Source organism: Eublepharis macularius, chromosome 10 (assembly GCF_028583425.1).
Source record: "Eublepharis macularius isolate TG4126 chromosome 10, MPM_Emac_v1.0, whole genome shotgun sequence".
In the NCBI taxonomy this organism is placed as follows: Eukaryota; Metazoa; Chordata; class Lepidosauria; order Squamata; family Eublepharidae; genus Eublepharis; species Eublepharis macularius.
The window spans coordinates 34999953-35020968 of NC_072799.1; the positions used below are offsets into that span (position 1 = coordinate 34999953).

Here is a 21016-nt window from a genome sequence, read left to right on the forward strand (position 1 = left end):
CCAGTGTATATTGACCCCCCCCCTCCCCTTTGTTCACTTGTTTTTAAGGCAGGAAATTTAATTTGTTGTCACTACTGTCATTGCTTGTATAGCTTGTTAGAAAAGGGATCATGCACAATAAACAACAGCCACTTGTGGTCTGCTTCTCCAGATTCGTATGAAGGACACTAAGAACACCTCATATCTAAGAAGATGACGTAACTCTAATTTCTTGGAAGCCACTGAATCATATATTTCAAAATCAATTTTGAATCTGAATCAATTCAGATTCTGAATCAATTTCAAAGAACAGCTGATCCAGAATAAAAATTGCAATTACTACCACATTACAAAGCTATCTGTAACAGTCCGTGCTGGTATAACACAGGCCAGGGAACAGTTGAATAAAAATGTGTTCCATAAGCTTTGTACTATTTGTTTATCTGCTGCTAGACATAAAATTATGTGGGTCATGTTGAGGCAAACTAAAATAATTTAATGTATTGTCGAAGGCTTTCACGGCCGGAGAACGATGGTTGTTGTAGGTTTTCCGGGCTGTATTGCCGTGGTCTTGGCATTGTAGTTCCTGACGTTTCGCCAGCAGCTGTGGCTGGCATCTTCAGAGGTGTAGCACCCAAAAGACAGAGATCTCTCAGTGTCACAGTGTGGAAAAGATGTTGGCAGGTCATTTGTATCTACTCAGGAGGGGTGGGGTTGAGCTGAGTCATCCTGTAAGAGTTTCCCAGGGTGTGGAATGCTAATGGTGGGAGGCTTCACTGTATCCTGAGGAGGTTCTTTTGCATATGGACTCTATACTCAACAATAGCCCTGCAGAGAAGATTAGCACATCAAGCCCCAATCCATATGCAAAAGAACCTCCTCAGGATACAGTGAAGCCTCCCGCCATTAGCATTCCACACCCTGGGAAACTCTTACAGGATGACTCAGCTCAACCCCACCCCTCCTGAGTAGATACAAATGACCTGCCAACATCTTTTCCACACTGTGACTCTGAGAGATCTCTGTCTTTTGGGTGCTACACCTCTGAAGATGCCAGCCACAGCTGCTGGCGAAACGTCAGGAACTACAATGCCAAGACCACGGCAATACAGCCCGGAAAACCCACAACAACCATCTAAAATAATTTACTTATATAAACTGTTTTTATTACCAAATTAATCTTTTGGGCACTTTCTACATAGAAAATTCTGTTTCTCACACTTTCCTTACATTAATTAAAAGTCACTGTGGGACCTCATACTTTCACATTTACAGCAGCTCGTATCAGAAATACCATTTACAAATCTTTTATTGACAGGGAGATAGATACATTTACTGATTAATCGTAGGGTTGCCAGGTCCCCTGGGGCTCAAACCAGGAGATGGGGGGCACTGCAAGAAGAACCTGCTTCACATGTGCATGCAACATACGCATGCTCCAGGGGTTTTCAACCCATTCCCACACCTTTCCCCCCACCAGCCAGGTGAGAGGTGGGCATGGGCGGAGGCTAGAAGTGAGGGATACCCAGCCCCTACTGTGGAATGGGTTTTCTATTAATCAGTCAAAATAACACAACTGTCCTATTCATTTTTTTTAAAAAAAATACATTTATTAATCACTTTCAATTTTAAAACTTCTAAGAATGTCTTCCAAAATGGATATCATTAAACAGCCTCATGAATTATGGCTGGCTGTTAAATACTCAAGGAGTCCCTATCCTACTAGTTCCTTTGGAAAGTGTTAGAATCCAAAGGAATCAGTTGCAGTCTCTCAGCAATCTCTGATGGTTGTAGCATAATAATTATATTATAAAAACAAATATATAAAATAACAAAATTATATTAACATAGCTTAGGCACTATAGCGTCTGGCTATCTGGTTTAGAAAGTTAACTTGTAGGGAGAGGATTATCAGTGATGATGAAAATGGTGGGAACAATTCCAAAGAGCAGAATTTTTTTAAAAAAATGCAACAAAAGAGATTCTTCTTAGTATGGCTTTCTGTTCACACTGTTCCCATCAATAATTGCTTGGTTGGAGAGGTCTTTCTTGATGACACAGGAGCTCCACATGGTTTCTTGTGCAAGTACTGTTCTCACAGAGACTGGCCATTTAGACTCTGGTGAGTGGTGATTCACCAGTTGCATGGCTCATGGGTATGTGAGATCATGACGGATTTGCTGCATTTTCTGCTAGTGTGTGTGACAGTGCTGCTATTTAATTATGCTTACCCTATCCTGTTTTCATTTAGTGTTAGTTCCAGTCAGGGGTCATTTCATAGAAAAAGAGCGGCAGGAACTCATTAGCATAACTCATTTGCATATGCCACACCCCTTGACATCACCAGAAGTGTGTCATTAGCTTAACTGATTTGCATATGCCATACCCCTGACACCACCTATCCCTGGCTGTTTTGGACCCAATCCTGGCCATTCAGGGCCGAAACTGGGCCCAAAATGGCAAAAAGGGGCTGAAAATGGCCGAAAAGGGGCCCAAAATGGTCAGGATTGGGCTGCTGCTGAGTGGGAGAGTGATCCACCACATGTCAGAGGCCTGATCCTGGCTGTTTCTGGACCAATACTGGCTGTTTTAGGCCCAACCCTGGCCATTTTCGGCCCAAATTGGGCCATTTCAGCTGAATCCAGGCCGAAATGGGCCCCAAATGGCCAAAAATCAGGTGGGCGGGGGCACCTGATATGTGACCTCTTTGGAGAACTGCTGGAACTGCGTTCCTGCGTGTTCCCCCTCAAAATGAGCCCTGGTTCCAGTGTAAGTCTCTCTTTTAATTGTGTACTCTGACTGTAAGCGATCTGCCTATAGTTTGTTAATTTCTGTTTTATTGCTGTAACTTATTTGCAGTGCAGATATACTGATTTGTGTATCCATTTGTGTAATTCATAAAGGGGGATTACACTATGCAAGAGAAATATAATATAATCAACTGTTAGCGGTTAGACCTGCCCTCACATTATTAAGAGGGTTATGAACATGGCAATATCATAAGCTCCTCTCTGTATGTGTTTACAGAAACACTGCCTAGCAAGGCAAGAAATGGATGCCAGATCTTGGCCAGGAGCTGGAAAATTATTGGCTTGTGAGTCACTAGGCAAGACCAGCTTTCAGCACCCACACCGCTTCTAGGAGTTCCTGAATTAATCTCCATAACACACCTCACCAATCTTTCCCTTATCCACTCTCACCTATCCAGCAACTGTGGGTCGTCAATCATCATTGATAACTTTAGTTTTGCCCAGGAAGGCTTCATCAAACCTTCCCAGTTTTATTGTGTCACCTCAGAGACAGCTTCCTAGCTCTTTGTCTCACCCCGGAGGCAGGCCATTAAGTTATTGTTATGGATCGGAAGATGCAATCCTGCCCCAAGGGATGTTCCACAGTATAATTGGACTACCTGCCAATTCATTCAGTGTGTGTGCCCTTTGGATCCATGCGTGCACACCCTCAGAAAGCATGTCTGAGCCCCTCTCTCCCTTCTTGCTGCACAGCACTGGATGCTGAAACTACTTCTTTTCTGGACTGGTAACTATAACCCCCAAACCCCGAAACTCTATACAAATTCCTCCTTGCTTTTTCTAGGAAACTTCGTATGTGTGTCGTGTATGTTCTTGTATGATTGCTTTTTGATATGATTGCTTTTTGATTTAATAAAAATAATTCTTTAAACACTCGCTTGGTTATTTTCAGAGTCCTCTGAGGGAAGGGACCTGGTAAAAATTGGTGGAAGATTTCGCTTGTTACCCCCTCTTGCTGCCTCTCCTTGCATGCTAATTCCCCCAACTCACAAGGAGACCCTCATTGAGGGTAACATTATGGCTAGGACATTCACTGAATATCATATAATATAACCACCATGCCTATCGGGTGATCAGAAGCAATCAGTCAGTCAGTCAACCTTTCTTGACAAGCCATACATAAGCAGAACGTTAATTACCTAAAATTATATCTCTGCATATATTATTCCTCCTAGTACATCAGACAACAAAAAGGGTTAGCAGCTATCAGAGAAAGTACATGAACTTGCTGCATTCCCGCTCCCCATAAGAGCTGACAGGTAAAACAGACTTGCCCCTATGACCTTCAAGGTCTTTCCTTTACTCTCAACCAGTTTTGCAAGGTCATCAATAAGCTCAACTGAGCTAGGGAAGTGTTTATTTTGAATCACCTGTTTTTACACATTCTGCATTAGCATGGTGTAATAACATTTTATTCATCTCTTTGCATGGGCTTTTGAGAAGGCATAAAATAGGAATAGAAATAAAGAAGTGCTTCATTCCACATAGGCACAGTATCATTGCCTCATATATTCCAACACACACTTCTCTTCAGTACTGTATATTTCTTTTTATAGAGGTGAACACATAGAAGCGCGGGGATTGTTATGCAGAAGAGATGAATGGCATATTTAAATGTCTCCCTTGCCATCACACTGACATATTCTACCTGGCTTAATGTTCTACCCTGCCCACGTCTAACAAAGGGAATCTAACAAATATACTTATTGTTTTGACATAGTTTAACCTAGGATACAATCCACATGAATCAAACATCTGCTTTTCAAAAAACACCTCATTTTCATCTTGTATCAGGTTGCAAAGCAAAGGGTACCAGATTATACTGTTATGGCAAAGAGAAACTCATAGTAACCAAAGAACTGAATTCCAGCACTTGTAGTAAATCAGTGAAGCATGGATCAATGTGAAGAAAAAGTGACCCCAGCTTGGTCACAGCATCTTACATGGTAGCCTCAAAAGACATAATTTTATATCACCCATTCTCAATACTTATTTAGTTAGATAGTTCTGAACATTTCCAGGTTTTTTGTACTAATTGCCTTTTCTGAAATGTATTAGAGAACAAAAGGTACCCCTTTCTTTCTAGCCAATTTTTAACTGAACTGAGGAAAAATAAAATACATTTACCCCCCCCCCCCAAAAAGGGGGGGAGAAGATACTCAAATTGTTTTTGCAAAGTTTGTCCCTTGTTGCATTTGCTCCATTCCCACATAAATGGAGTTATGTATACACTTACATTAGGCATTGTTGGCTGATGTCCAAATATCATTTTTGGTACGTTCAGGTAAAACCTATCCTAGCCAGGCCTTAAGGCCATTTCCCCCCTTTATTTTGCTATTCTGGAAAAATTGTAATGCATCAAGTGCTAACACATGGATGTCTCTCACAATCCTTCTTGTATAAACCAGAGAGATGTCCAGTGTGTTAGCAGAGTAGCAGAGTATGCGGCAATACGTGCGAACCTGTGCAGCAGAGTACGTGCATGGAGAAAAACCAACTTACACTCAGAGCCTTGGTTAAGCTTTGGGAAAGAAATAAGAATCCATTTATTGCTGGAACTCCATTTATGACAGAAAAGGGCAGATATGTTTCTTTCTAGCTATCAGGTCTAAGATGCCAGGGGATGGCAGGATGGCATGTTCTGCATCCGTGGTGGCAAGGAGAAGGAGATGAGAAGATGTGGTGCAAGGAGGAAGAAGTCTCTGAGGATACCATCCACACTTCAAAGGATAGTAAAAAGCAAAGATGGACAGAGTCTTGACTTTTCTCTCTCTGACTGTCCCCCTCTGAAATGCGAGTAAGGGAGAGCATAACAGTCCTCCTCTTCTTACACAAAGAAGCACACTTCCATGCACAGATTCCCTTGATGGACTGGGAACCAAATATGCAAACTGAATACAGATGTACATCTGAATGGGTATCAGCATTGTGACCTAATGCAAAGTATCTGGGGGAATTTCCATCTGAATTACAGGCTATGCACCAGTTTAGCATATTGTATCATTCCTACTGGTCTCATGTTGCTAGCTGCCTGACACCATCTTTGTATTAGGGCCTTTGTGGATTGCCCCATATCCACTCCACCTATTATGCTTTTCCAAGTGGACTGAATTTTGCAAAATATGCAAAATCCTGAAAAATATGTAAATCAGCCTTCGTTTAATCGTAATTCATCACCTTCAGTTAAATTATACTGATTGCTCTTAACATCCTTTGTGTACATTTTCTGCCTTCTACTCAACATAAATAAAAATACATTTTATTTTTCTTAATTTGTTGTATTAGCCCCATGGGTAACACTCGTTAGTTTGTTCTGGGCTTTTTTGTTACTATGATTAGCAGAGATGATTCATCAGTTACTGAGAAAACATTTGTCAATTAAGAAAATATTATTTTTAAACCTGGAAACTTTTCACAGTGTAAGTACATTTGTACAGACTGGCATCAAAAAGGTTGTGTGGGAGAGAAAACAGACTTTTAGAGTCTGCCAATTGAAAGTATAAATGGAACAACAGCAGCAAAAGCCAGGGCTGACATGTTCTGGTGCTCCTCAAATTCCCTTAACAAACTACAATGAAGAAACCTGCTAAAATTCTGCAGGATATATTTATATTTGTCATGTTAACTTGGCTTTCCCTCCCCCTTGCCATGAAAACACACTCAAATATAAGACGCTTGGGCAGTCTAACACAACCCCAGGAATTCCTAACAAAATTTCATACCAAAAGATCTAAAGAACTCCCACGTAAACTAGGGAAGCACATAATTCTGCAAAGCTTTTGAATGCCAATATAAAGAAATTCAATCCTTGGTAGACTTAGACAAAGCTTATCACAAGTCATCCAAAACTCTGTCTCAGTCAGATGGTCACAAATGGATTTAAGAAATATAAAGACTAAAGAGTTAAAATGCTGTAAGAGAGTTAAAATGCTACAAGGACTCTAGGACCCAATGCAGAGGTCTTGTCCCTTAGTATATCTCAGGCATTTTGTATTTTTGTACTCCTTGTCACAGATACTTTATTTCAACAAGCTCACTGAATGAATAATTTTTACATCATTTATATTTCAACTAACTAGCTATTTCCTGTTCATTCCACGATACTACAGTACTAATTGCTATGAAAGCACAAAAAGGTGTCTGCTGACTAAAATAAGTTACCACTTTATTCTGTTAGACATATATTGTGTGTTAATATGAATTCCTTTTGGTCCAAAATCAGGTTCTAGTCTCAGGGATGGCATCAGTCAGAGAAACCACTTGTGGCACAGTTCACGGAATATAGAAGGGTGGTAGAAATTTCTGGCAGGTAGAAGCTGTTTGATATCGGAGTGTTTGTAGTCCTTTAATCTTTTCATGCATCAATACACTATGAAGTATCACAGACTGCAAGGAATGGTGAAGCATCTTGTTTCCTATCTATTTATTTTCTTCATTTATAGTTCATCTTTCTTGTTGAGACCCAGTGTGGATTAAAACTAAAATCAATGCACTAAGAACAGTGTAATATGTACAACCGACGATTGCTCCATACTAGTAGTACACAAAATTAAGAGAATATTGCCCTAAAAGTAAGCCAAGAGTTAAAAGACTGGAAAACAATGCAATAAAACATAATATATACAATAGACAATGTAACAAAACTTGTTACAAAATTAGAAAACAATGCAACACAGTGAAGACAATTCCACTGACATTAACTACAACCGAATTCACTCATTAAAATGCTCATTTGAATAATTCCATTTTATACATTATGCAGAACAGTAGGAGAGTGGGGGCCACCTTGACTTTTTCAGGTATGTCATTCCACCAGGTGGCAACCACAACAGAGAATGCTAGGATTCAGGCAGCTGTTGTTCTTATTAATTTGCTCCCAACATGAGAACCTGCCATTTGCGGTTTTAGAAATAAACAGCGCTGGGGCGCAGAATGGGAACTATTAACAATGCAATCCCATGAAGAGTTACTCTAGTCTAAGCCCATTGAAGTCAATGGGCTTAGACTGGAGTAACTCTCCATAGGATTGCACTGTAAGGGGCCTAGGTAGGGAGCTGTAATAATGCATGTCCCCCTATAACATAGAATATGTCTTCTGTCATTCTTTGTATGCTGGTATGTAATCTGGAGAGCCATGTAAGCTATACATGTTTTGGGCATAGTCAGAAATTGGTGTAGATGAGTTGGATAATGGTATAGTCAGGTAATTATAACTTCTATATTGAACTACCATTTTGAAGGAACTATTAACTTCAGGTTTGTTTGTTTGTTTATAGTCTCTCTGAGATCCAAAGCAGATTACAACAGTGCAAGTGACAATACAATATAATTGACAGCTAGGACATTCACCAAGCAAAGTATAATAGTGAAGAACAGTTAAAGTCATTCAAGGAAGCAGATACAACAGGGAATGATAGCAGAAAAAAATGAAACAAGCATAAAGCTGAGCACTGAAATGAAATCTGAAACAAAGCATAACTAATTTCCACGGCATGTTTAGCAGTGTGGAAACTCACTACTGGGTGCATATCTACAGTACCCAAAAATAAAGCATTCAGTCCTTGTCCCTACCAAGGCATCTCTCTGAGCTATTTCTTACAACATGGTTCTGTAATCTGGGTAGAAATGCTCGTGAATAATTCAGTTTTGCATAGTGTGCAGAAAGCCAGGAAAGTAGAGGCTATTTCCGCTCTCTCTTGCTCTGCCTCCAGGGCAAGCTAATATTTTTTTAGGATTGTTGATTTTTTAGGATTGTCATACAAACTTTAAATACAAAAGACTACAGGATCACTTTTAAATTCTACTTGTTTCATGGGGCAATCCTATACATCAATATTCCCGCCTAAACCCATTGAAATCACTGGGTTTAATGGAGTAAGTCTGCAGGATGGCACTACAACTCTCCCCAATGAAAAGATGGGATAAAAGGGCTTAACTTAGTTAACTTGGTTGTGCCCCATTTGTCCTACAGTGTCGCGATGAGCAATTTTATTGCTCATGAACTTTTGAATGTTATCCTTCATAAAAATGTGTTTTAGCTTGAATTAGGCTGGGAATCTGTAAAGTACCAGGTTTTTCAGATTTCCTATTCCAACTTTTATTTAGAGAAATGTCAATGGTATATTTTGAGAGGAAAGTGATCATTTTTAATGCTCAGACAGAGTATTACAGACTCATGAAGTACTAGAGGCAAATCAAAGATAAAGCAAACTCTAATATTGTTACATGCCTCAAAAATTTGGATCTGGTGATAATAATGCATAGATTGGAGCATTGACCTGACTCAGAACGGGCTCTCTTATGCTCATAAGCAAAGCAACAGTTTTACAGACCACTAGATGCACTGCTAAAACAATGCACAGCATCACATTAATGCAATCTTGGAATAAATAAGTCCCCTCTAGTTTTTGATGAACTTCTACAGTCTTAGAAGGACCTGATGAATTTTGCCAAAAGACATAAAATTTCAAAGACAGACACAAAGCCAACATTGCCAAATATTATCATCTAGAATATGTAACATTCCAATAAAATCCAGCCATATGCAGCTATTTCATTTTCTTCCTCCCATAACTGTCTTGTGAATGGTATTCCTAGATTATACAATAAAGGTATCTCCAATCTTCTTCCCCCAGAAGATAACAACAAGTCTAAGAACACTTCCTCAGCCTCTTTAATCAACCAACCAGTATGCTCTATCTAAGCCAGACTTAAAGTCCCTCAGTGGTCCAATCTTTTCTCCTCTGAATAACAACAATAACATTCGATTTATATACCGCCCTTCAGGATGACTTAACACCCACTCAAAGCAGTTTACAAAGTATGTCATTATTATCCCCACAACAAAACATCCTGTGAGATGGGTGGGGCTGAGAGAGCTCTGGCGAGCTGTGACTGACCCAAGGTCACCCAGCTGGCTTCAAGTGGAGGAGTGGGGAATGAAACCCAGCTCTCCAGATTAGAGTCCTGCGCTCTTAACCACTACACCAAACTGGCTCTCTGGAAGAACCATTGGAATTCTCAGATTACCCCCAAATTCCCTCCTCCCCCTTAGCAGTTACTTTCAGCCCCATCATGGCCATCACTTCCCTTGTGATGAATCGCTTATGCACTTTACCAACAGGAAGAGGTTAAACTTTTAAGCACATTCCAACACAGTGGATCATAATGCAGAGACTTAATTTTTAAAAATTCTACTTAAGCATAACTAACTTCTTTTGTATCAGATCCATTATTTTATCTCCAGTGGACTGGACATGCATTGATGGAATCTACTTCAGTACTCATTCCATAGATGAAGAAAATTAAATCACAAACTAGCCTTTTAATTAGTTGTGTGATGCCAATGTTTATATTCACCAGGCTCAATGTATAAGCTTTCTAAACTATAATGTTTGATGGCTTTATGGACTAGGTTCCATTTCATCTAAACATTCTTCAGCTCAAATTAAAACATGGTGCCTTTACTTTTCTTAAATGCAAAACTGCAGTGTCCTTGGTGCTTGGAACACTGGGAAATATACTCTTCTCAAGAGGACACCAGAACTCTTACTACGGACACCAGTCATTTAGAAGCTATATCTCTGAGCATTTTCATGACATTGTTAGGTGTTCAAGAAGGCCTGGGTTGTGTGGTTTCCATATTAAAGACCCTGGAAAACTACATTTCCCAGGACACCCTGCACCTATGATGTTGCCACAGTGTTCAGATAGCCAAGAAGAAATGGAAGGAGCAATAAAGGCTTTTCAAAGAAGCCTCTAGAGGTGCTACGGGTAAATTGGAAGGAAATGTTGGAGGCAAGGCACAAGGACTAGCAGAAGGGTGGGACCTTGGGTGGCGCTCCTGTTAATGTATCTGTGAGCATGACAGCTTCAAAATTCTGGTTTGGGAAAAACTTAACTTTTCTTATTGGAAGGAGAGGGGGGAAAAGTCAGTTGACCTCATGAAAAGAACTCTTTTCATCACTACTTTGAATATACTTGAGTAAACAATAACTGCAAGCAGCTACTCAGGATCAGGAACCTCTCTTACACAAGTTCTACTGAAGTTCACATTAAAAAAAAGGCTAAACTAAGGTATTTCAGATGCAATGGTGTTAGAATATAGGTATAACAAGAATGCAGTCATATCACACATGATCTATTTAATACTGTCGCAGCATTTAAACTACCTCACAGAGTTGTTGTGAGGATAAAACGGAGCAGATAACTGAGTTGCTTTGGGTCCCTATAAAAGGGGAGAAAGGTGAGGTATAAATAAAGTAAATAAATAAATGATATTTATGCCACTGGAAAATGGGAAGAGGTTAAATATTACATCAGCATTTTGTTACAATGACCCTAAACCACAGAAAATTACTCATGCCCAATCACATTAAAGTCAACAAGTCTTAAATTAGCCACCAGTTTCTTTTAAGAAAAAGACACCCCAAGAAGAAATGCCTCTTTCTTGGACATTCTGATAATCCTAGGAAAAAAAATATATATATATACTTTCTTTCTTCCACCATGGCACTCAAGACAGTAAGCTTAGGGTTCCTAGGAAGTCCTCCGTAATCCAGATCTGCTTAAGCTTCACAAAGTTGCCATATCATGATTCTTTCAACCCAGCTACATGCAGTAGAATTTGACCTTTCCTACCATCTGCTATGATTCTTGGAAGGAAATTGAAACTTTTAAATTTCAGCTTATAGTACTTGTAAAGGAAAGGAAGGCAGCATGATATAGCCCGATCTCATCAGATCTCAGAAGCTCAGCTGGGTTGGTTGGGCAGAGCTGGGTTGGAAGAGTCTGCAGAGGAAAGCACCTGGCAAAACACCTCTGCTCCTTACTTGCCCTGAAAGCTCCTTGCTGGGGTCACCATAATTCAGTTGTGCCTTGATGGCATATACACATACACAGAGAGCACTTGTGCAATGTGGCTTTTAAATGTCACAATGTTGGCACAGACTTTTTGGAACAAGATTGTCCCTCACAATCATACAAAGGACAGGCATACAAACAGAGAAAAAGGGGGGGGGGTTTAAACAAAAAAGAGCAACAAAATAAAAATATCATGACATTGATCAGAACATCCATTGATCAGAACTCATTTATATATTAGAACACAATGAAGTATTATCACTCTCTGAACACGTGAATAGAACATGTGGCACACATCATGCTGAGCTTAGTTTTCTTATTAAATTTTTTACAGCTCTCATAAATGCTTCTTATGGCACAAAATGCCTTCTGATGATTTCACCACACAAGATCATTGTTTCATTCCAGAAAGCCTTCTACATTGTCTTATTTTTAAAAAAATTATGCACACAGTATGGGAAAGAGTTGTTATACAGGTCCTATGAGAACAGGCTGAAATAACCAAATAGGTTCAGCTAAGGGAAACGATGATCAAGGCCAATCTGCTAGCAGTTCGTAAGTATTTGAGAGAGAAACAAGTTGTTCACTATTGTAGTTGTAGCTGATTGTTGTGAGCCCCTCCTCCTAGAATTCTGGCAGCCACATTCTGAACCAGTTAAAATTTCCTAACCAAAGAATTATCATATCCAAACATTTCATCACACCATGTGTATGACTCTGGCCAGCTCCACCTTTTGCAGGTGCTGCTACCGCTGATAAACCCGCCAAGGCTGTCACAAAGCACTCCTAGCCACCTCTGCTATGGGGAAAGCACTGCCAACCTGAAACTGCATCAAAAGCTGATTTTTTCAGAAGAGAATCTACTATTGCCTATTTGAAAATCAAAAGCTTTGATCACTCTACTAGTCATGTGTTCGTGATATTCTCAGTCCACTGAGATAACCCACTCCTGGCAGGTCTTACTAGCCAGGAGAGACAGGGATCCAATAAAAATGTAGTGGTGCGTCTGAGAGTTCAGAGTATTCTATCCACCTCCTCTGGCTGTGACAACTTCTATTAAAAACCTGGCCAGTGGCAAACCTTAGAAACATTCAGAGCTTTTATAATTAATGTGGTGTTCAGGTTGGGTAGGGGGCCCAGATGTAATAAACTATTACAATTCAGGTACAGCATCACTGGACAATATTGTGTGGACACAATGGTGGCAGAAAACTAAGTATTGTTTGCTGACATCACCACTACAGAACAGACTCCAAAGTGAGAATGAACTCATTTTCAATTAGCCATTTTCCTAACTGCTTCATATTCCCTTTTAAAAAAACATGCCTCTTAGTACATAGGACAGGAGTGTAGGAGCAATCACACCTATTGCCGGCATGGTGTCCTAGGTCCAGGGACCAGGTAACTTTGCCAGCCGTTCCAATTGGAAAATCCTTCAGAGCAGTCAGAAAATAATCTGAATTCACTTTCACAAGGGATGTATCTTTCTAACTAATCGAACGCCTCTTCTAACCTTTATTTTAAACAATACCAGACAGAGATCCATCCATGGCAAGAGTGTCACATGGAACTCCTTCACTCCAAGAACTGTTCTCCCAGCTTGTGCAGAACAGTAACTCCAAAGAGTATCCTGCTATATGTTTAGAACGTGATGTTAACTGAGATAGGCCAATGGTTGTCATGAAATCCTGAGCAGCTCCAGGTACCACAGCCTTGGCACAGATACTGATTAGGAAGGGAATCAGAAGGAAACAATACTTGCAATGTCTGAATTCTCTTCTCCTAATCTGGCTGATCTGATTCTATCATACCTGCTCCAGATTCTGTGGACAGCACAATTAGTAATGTCCCATATATAACTTTTACATAGTTCCCTCTAATCACATCCTATCTTTGGTAACAGAAACATTAGAGGAATTTACAAAAAAGTGGGTAGAACAGATCTCGAGAGAGTACCTAACGATTCACACAAAACCCATTAAATCCCCTTTCAAGGCAGACTTCTACCAAACTTCAGTAAAAAGCTAATGACTTACAATGACTCGTCTTGACCACCTCTTCTGTCACAAGAGGAGTAATAGATTCCAAACACTTGCTGCAAAAGCCCTCCAGTACCAATTCTGAGCTTAGCCAAGTGGAATCCACCTATCTATCATTAGTTCTATGTAGGACGTTTCTAGATTTGTTTCAGCTGGGATACAATGCTAGCAGCCCACATCTCTCAATAATAGCTGTGATCTGTATGTAATGTTTAGGAAGACATTAGCCATGTGACAATGTACACACCCAACATCTCACTTACATTGGGTCCTCGGTCACTGCATGTGAAAAGTTAGCATGTCAGAAATCTGTAGCCTGGATAGTTGATGAGCAAGAAGGCTAAATGCACATGTAGCTGCTTGGAAACTTCTAAACTGTCTGGGACCCTTCTAAAGTGCTACTTATAGTTTCTACGACACTTAATGCCATGTGGATAATAAACATAACCTTCATTCCTTTAATCATTATTTTTAATTAAGAGCATGCACATGAGTCAGTTTTGGACAATAAAATAGTCTTAGTGGACAAAACTGAAAACTGAGCAAGTCTCAGCTGACCATTTTTTAATTTTTTTAATTTTTAACATATAACATTTAATACATGACAACTTAATAAATATTCAACAGTTAAGCTAGAGTGCTATTTACAAAAAAATTATAGTATATAGATTTTAAATCTGCTTTTGATATGATACATCGTAACCTACTATGGGAAAAGCTAAAAGGGATGGGTATTGAAAAGAGATTGCTGACCCTAATGAGGGCTCTATACAGGAATACTAAGATCCAGGTAAGGACAGATGCCCAAGGCCACCTTACAGAAGCCATAAAAGCAGAGAAGGGGGTTAAACAGGGTTGTATTTTAGCACCAACTCTGTTCAACCTCTTTATAAATGATCTAGGGGAGTACTTAAACTGTCTGGAGGTACATGCCCCCAAGGTTGCTGACAGGCATGTCCCCCTTCTGCTATATGCAGATGATGCAGTATTAATCTCTAGAACCCCCAGTGGCCTTAAACGAGCTATGGAAATATTAGCTCAATACTGTCAGGCCAATTACATCAAAATTAATTATCAAAAATCAAAGGTTCTAGTTTTTGGAAGCAAGTGGCGAACTTACCAGTGGAAGATAGACTCGGTGGATATTGAGCAAGTCCGTTGTTTTAAATATTTAGGAACTGCCTTTCAGGCTTCAGGCTCTAGAAAAGCTCATGTGGACCATGTTACAACAAGCGCAGCTAAAAGTGCGCGAGCAATTGAGAAATTTTATTGGTCTTCTGGGGGCCGGAATGTTGCAGCAGCAGTCAAGATTTTCAAGGCTAAGTCTCTTGCCCAATTACTTTATGCGGTGCCCTTGAGCATAACAACACATCAGTCTTATTGGCAGTCACTGGAAAAAGTGCAATCCAAGTTTTTAAGGCACATTTTGCAGGTTCCCTTTTGTGTCTCTAATGCACATATTCGTTTGGAATCCGGTATGGTCACTGTAAAAGCACGCCTGTGGATTGCTACCATTGTCTATTGGTTTAAGCTAATAACTAATCCCTCCGGTTTAACTGGTTTAATAGCATGGGATTCTAAAGCACCACTTTGGATCAAAGAAACAGAGCGCAAATTGGGTTATTATGGTCTTTCCAAACAGTTTCTGATGAATATGGAACATGACATGGTCAAACCCTTTGTGAAACAAAGAATCCTGGATATTGAAAGGCAGAACGACTTGAGTCAAGTCAAAGGGTATTTCCCGGGAATAGATAGCCTAAACCAAGTGATAATGATGCCTTACTTACAAAACTTGGATAAAGCAGATTATAGAAGAGCAGTTACCCTCCTCAGAATGGACACGTTACCATCAGCGGTCATGGAGGGCAGATATGCAAAACAACCACTCGAGAAAAGAGTATGTATATGTGGGGCTGGAAAGATAGAAACTAGGGGACACGTACTCTTCGAGTGTGAGCTTTATCAAAATATTAGGGCAATCTTCATAACTCCAATTTGTAATCGGTTCCCAGGTAGAAATGACAGATTCTATCTAGATAAGCTTTTAGCCGATAAGGACCATGAAATTACATTAAAGGTGGCAAATTTTGCTGTGCAAGCCATACGGATTAGGAAGTATTTTACAGGGGGAAATATTTAAATATTTTATAATGTTAAGGATTTTAATATTTAATAATTTGGTCTTAGGCACTCAGGTTTTAAGGTTTTAAATATTTAAGACTCTGTACCCTGAAATTTTAGTGAATAGATTTGTAAATAATATGACTTACCATGACTGGGTTGTATGCTATTATTGTGTGGTCTATGACCGTAATAAAGATTGACTGAAAATTATAGTAATCCCAAATCAAGAGACACATGCTTTACAGAGTTTAATAATATACAAAGTCCATGTATTTTTTCGATAGAGCAATCTCTGATGATGTATAATTTGAGATATGGTCAAAATATGGAAACCATTTTTCTAGGAAATTGTATTGAAAAGTTGGATGGTCATTTATTGTTAATTGGTCTGCTATTTTGTCCATTACTATAATGTCCCAGATTTTGTTTTTCCATTATGTTATAGGTAGTATTTTGTTTGATTTCCACATCTGTGCTATCAAGAATTTAGCTGCTGTCAATAGCGGCTGACCATTTTAAGTTAGGTTGAACTTATCATGTGGGTTTAGGAAATTTTAATTGGATATTGTATGTATTTGCACCTATTTATTTATTTCCCTCGTCTTCCCAATAGGGACTCAAAGTGGCTTAGAACATAGGCTGAATCCACACATCCCAACATAGCGCTAAATTGTCGGAACAACAGCGTCTTCCTGGTGCGATTTCTGACATCATCATGCCACGATTCCACTCTCGTGCTGCGATGATGTCAGAAATCATGCCAGAAAGATGCTATTGTTCTGACAGTTTAGCGCTATGCTGGGACATGTGGATTCAACCATAGTTCTCTCCTACTAGATTTGCTCACTACTACAGCAACCCTGTGAAGTAGGTTAGGCTAAGAGAATGTAACTGGTCAAAGATGACCCAGTTAGATTCCACAGTAGAAGTAAGGATTCGAATCTGGGTCTCCCAGGATTCTAGTCTGACACTCCATCCACTATGCCACATCAGCTCTCAAAGGAGAAAAATATGTACACATTTTAGCTTACTATTACATGAGGTAGACTAGATCAGATAATAATAATAATAATAATAATAATAATAATAATAATAATAATAATAATAATAATGGATTTATATACCACCCTATTACATTTTTATTTTTCTCTTTTTTGGAAAAAAAAGAAATGTAAACATTATTCCTACCTTTTTCCTGGGACTCATGCAAAATAGTATATTCTATACTGTCAATTCACTATTCAGGCCATACCTTTTCCTACCACATCCTTTCAATACTATCTCTTTATTTATGACTTACATTGCACTATCAATGTGATTGGATTTTTACAAGAGCACAAGTTGTCACTTTTTTAGACTGAGCCTTGTTCTAAAAGTAAAATTGTAAAGAAGTTTGCATCATGCCAGTCTGGCAAACTGCAATTAAAATAAGAATGATGTATAGACAAAACTCGGTTTTCCTGTAATATTTTCCAAAAGTACAGTAACTAGATTTTCAGAATCACTTATAACAGTTCATTTTTAAAATAATGAATCCCCATCCTTCAATTTGTTTTAGTTCTCCTGTTGTCTAATTTAAACAGTATGTGTTTTATAGCTAGCCCACTAAATTGGCAGGCTAAATTCCTTTGGATTTAAATTGACATTTTCTCTTCTGAGCCCTGATCCTTTCTCCAAATTTAAAAGCAATAGATCATCAGGTAGGCCAAAACACTCCATAGCTACATGAACAAATCACTATCATACAGTCTGAAAAGACTGCCTACCAGACTGTGATTTGTAGTTCCAACATGCAGGTCACTTATTCATGGCTTCGTAAGACCGGCTCTCACTTTTTCTCCAGCTGTTCCAACAAAAGTAAAAGCAGTTTCTTCTTGATTAAAACATCCTAACTAATATCAATGTGAGAATAATTTTTTAATTCATGCACTAACTAAGATATTCAAAGAAGTCATTCCCAGAAACAGGTATATAAAGATACTGATAGGTTGCTTTTCAGTGAAATGGAATTGTGAAGTAGGGCACGCTAATGTGTGGACCAGGTAAACATAAGTCATTACCAAAGTTGCCACAAGGTGGGATATTTCATTTGTGAATAAGATTTGTTGAGGGTGGTCTACTATAAGGAAAAAGAAGTTATTAGATTTTAAGATGTAAGAAGAGCCGTGCCTTTCTTAATTTTTGGATATCAGCTGGTATGGTGACAGACATGTTATAGATAAAGAGAAAAAAGACTATCTTTTGAATATTAATATGCTCTCCCTACATAACTCTAGGTTCCTTCAGTCTTGGAAAGTGAAATTAAGATGACTAATTAATTTCAGGGTTTTTAGCTTCACAAAGAAATCATAGACATTTCAATGATATTTCTTTTCTTCTATAGGAAGTTGCCCAAACAAGAGTTAAGTCCAGCTTTGCAGACAACCATGTTTTTCTGAAGCTAGCGTGGTTTGATTAGCACCACCACATCATACTTGAACCTGAATACCCTGATTTTGAAACCAAAATGCTACAGGAACCAACCTACTTTACACAGTTTTCAGGATCAATGATTAAGGTTGTCAAATGCTACACACATTAAAAATGTTATAACAGTATAGTTTGACTGTAGTAATTCTTGTGATACTGGTAATATATTTATTTCATAAGGAGACAGTTACATATTAAGAATTTTGAAGTAAGCAGACATTTATCCAAAATTTTTGCTGAAAATGTGAAACATTTAACTAGTCAGAAATTTGAATAAACTGAATCTGCAGTTTATATAGGGTTCAGATAGTCAGAGAAAGTGAGTCTCAGTAAGAAAGGTGGAATATACATGAAGTAAATAACTGGAACCTAACATATGAATTCCTTTATGTAATAGGCTGCATATTATAAAGTCCTTTTGCAAGCAAATAAATATTTTTGCTCTTAACATGAGCATTTAAAGTATGATATGAAATGAAATAAACCTCATTTTTAAAAAAGTATGTCAAAACAGTAAGAATTACATTAACAACTGAATGTACGGTATGATATGAGTCCAAGAGGTGTTCCAAAGGCATGAGAAATTTTAAAAAAAGCGCTTTAAGACTTTCTTGTATAAGTGACCTTAGATTTCTACTAAAACCTGAACTATCTTAGATAGTTATTTTAGCTTCAACAACTTTGACCAGTTATGGTGGCCAGAAGTGTGTTCTGATGACTCACAACAAACTAAAACCAACATGAACTTCATTAATTTACCTTTTTGGCTTTGCAAACAAATTGACATAAAGCCCTTCATTTCCCCTCCAATTAAGTGTGTTAAGACAATCCCAGAAACAGATTTAGATGTCTATATGAAAAGTGACAAGAAGCCTTTGTTGTACATCCATGTAAAATCAACTTCTATCATAATATTATGAAGTGGGTAGTTCTTCTTACTACCAAATCTTTACTGGATGATGGTTTAACAAAGCATCGATTTTGATTTATTTCACATTCACCCACAACCCCTTAAGCCGAATTTAAGAGTAAAACTTTCAAGCAAAGTTCAAGGTGAAAGGGGCCATTTCATCTTGTGCTGTGCCAGAAAGAAAAAGTGTATCTACTGAGGTGACAGAAAGAAAGAAGCAAAGCCTTCTTCCACATTTCAAACCACCTTACTTGCCAGTGATGAACTGACTCCGAGACGGCGTGCACATCGGCTGGACGTAGTAGTTCTCCAATTTCACCCCTTCTGCCGCCAACTGATCCAAGGTGGGCGTCCTGATCTCTGAGCCATGGTACCCAACGTCTCGGAAGCCCTGGTCGTCCGCCAGGATGAAGACGAGGTGCGGCTTGGAGGTGGGGGGTTCGCCCTCTGCCCCTTCCTTCAGCTGGGCGGCTCTGCTCACGCCCTCTGGCTCCGGCGCCAAGTAACCATAGGCGAGGAGGCTGAGCACGGAAAAGCTGGCTAGCAACCCCCCGGCTAGCATTTTCCTTCGGCCAAGCCAGGTCAAGCACTGGACGCCCCCCACCCGCCACCTCCGGGGGGACTAAAGTTCGACTGAGGTGGGGGTTAGAAGTCAAGAGGCGCCCCGTCAGGGCTGCGGAGGGGTGGCGAGCCCATGGCAGGCGCCACCGAGGGCGAGGTCAGCGGCAAGAGGAGGGACGGGGCGGCCCGGGCTCTCAAAGCGTGCCCAAGCCGGCCGGTCCCTCTCCATCCTACCCCTGCAAGAGCCGCAGAAGGCGCCCTCGCTTGCCCCGCGCCAAGCCAACCGGCAGACAGGCAGCTGGGAGCTACGCGCAGAGAGCGCCGCGCCTCAGCAACGCCCCTCCGTCCAACCCCAAACGAGTCCCCGGCTCCTTGCTGGCGGGAAGGAAGGAGCTGAGGGGACGCCGCCCGCGCGCCGGCAGGCGAGCAAGGAACTGCGGCTGGCTCTACCCCGCTTCGCTTCGCTCCTCTCCCGCCTCTTTCTCCCACCCGTCCCGGGCGCAAAGCTCCAGCCTACCTGCCCGCTTCAGCCCCCCGCGCGCGCACGCACTCAGGCGCGTCCCCGCTGGACTTGGCCAGCGAGGAAAATGCCCGCGGGGCAAGCCAAGCTGAGGGAGGGAGGGAGGGAGGGGGCGGCCTTGCCCGGTCAACTGGCCCTCCCCTTTCTGCCAACCCCTCGACTGCTGCTGCCGGCGTGGAAAGTCATCCTCCGTCCAGCCAGATTCCCCCCCCCCCCAGCGTCTTTCCAGGCTCTCCAGGCGATGTACGCTGAAAAGAAAAAAAAGTAAGCCTCACACAGAATAGAATAGACACATGGCAACAAGAGTGAGAAATCTAAACATGAGCAGCCACAAAAAGTTTCCAAATATTGAAAAATGTCCATCTGCAGTTGTCATCTATATGCCATATGTTCAAATATAGACCAATTGTCAGGTGTTCCATCCACTCAACAATGGGAGGTGAAATTTTGTCTCTCCAATGCTGTAAAATAAGTCTTTTAGCTACATTTCTGTTTACCATCAGTCAGATAATTTTGCTTCAACAGACTTAACATGGCCACCCTTCTAGAATTCATAGGAACATCTTCCAGAACCAGGGCTGGGGAAGGGATCCAACGGCACAACATGGTACCATTATGGTGCCTGGAGGGCCAGTCACGCACATAGCTTTCCAAAGATATTTTGGCTTTGGCACTTTGAGGCTATTTTGCAAATCTCTGTAAGTAGCTAATTCCATAGACTCTGACCATGACAGAAAAT

General features: G+C 40.2%; 1 protein-coding gene across 1 annotated transcript in view; it reads right to left on the bottom strand.

Annotated features, from left to right (window-relative positions):
- The window catches only part of ARSJ (arylsulfatase family member J), a 61720-nt gene extending 41551 nt beyond the window's left edge, over window positions 1–20169 (bottom strand). The window contains exon 1 of the mRNA XM_054990144.1: window positions 19448–20169. Within this exon, the coding sequence (XP_054846119.1) occupies window positions 19448–19758 (311 nt within the window). The 5' untranslated portion in view covers window positions 19759–20169. The remainder of the gene's footprint in view (window positions 1–19447) is intronic.
- Window positions 20170–21016: the final 847 nt, after the last annotated feature.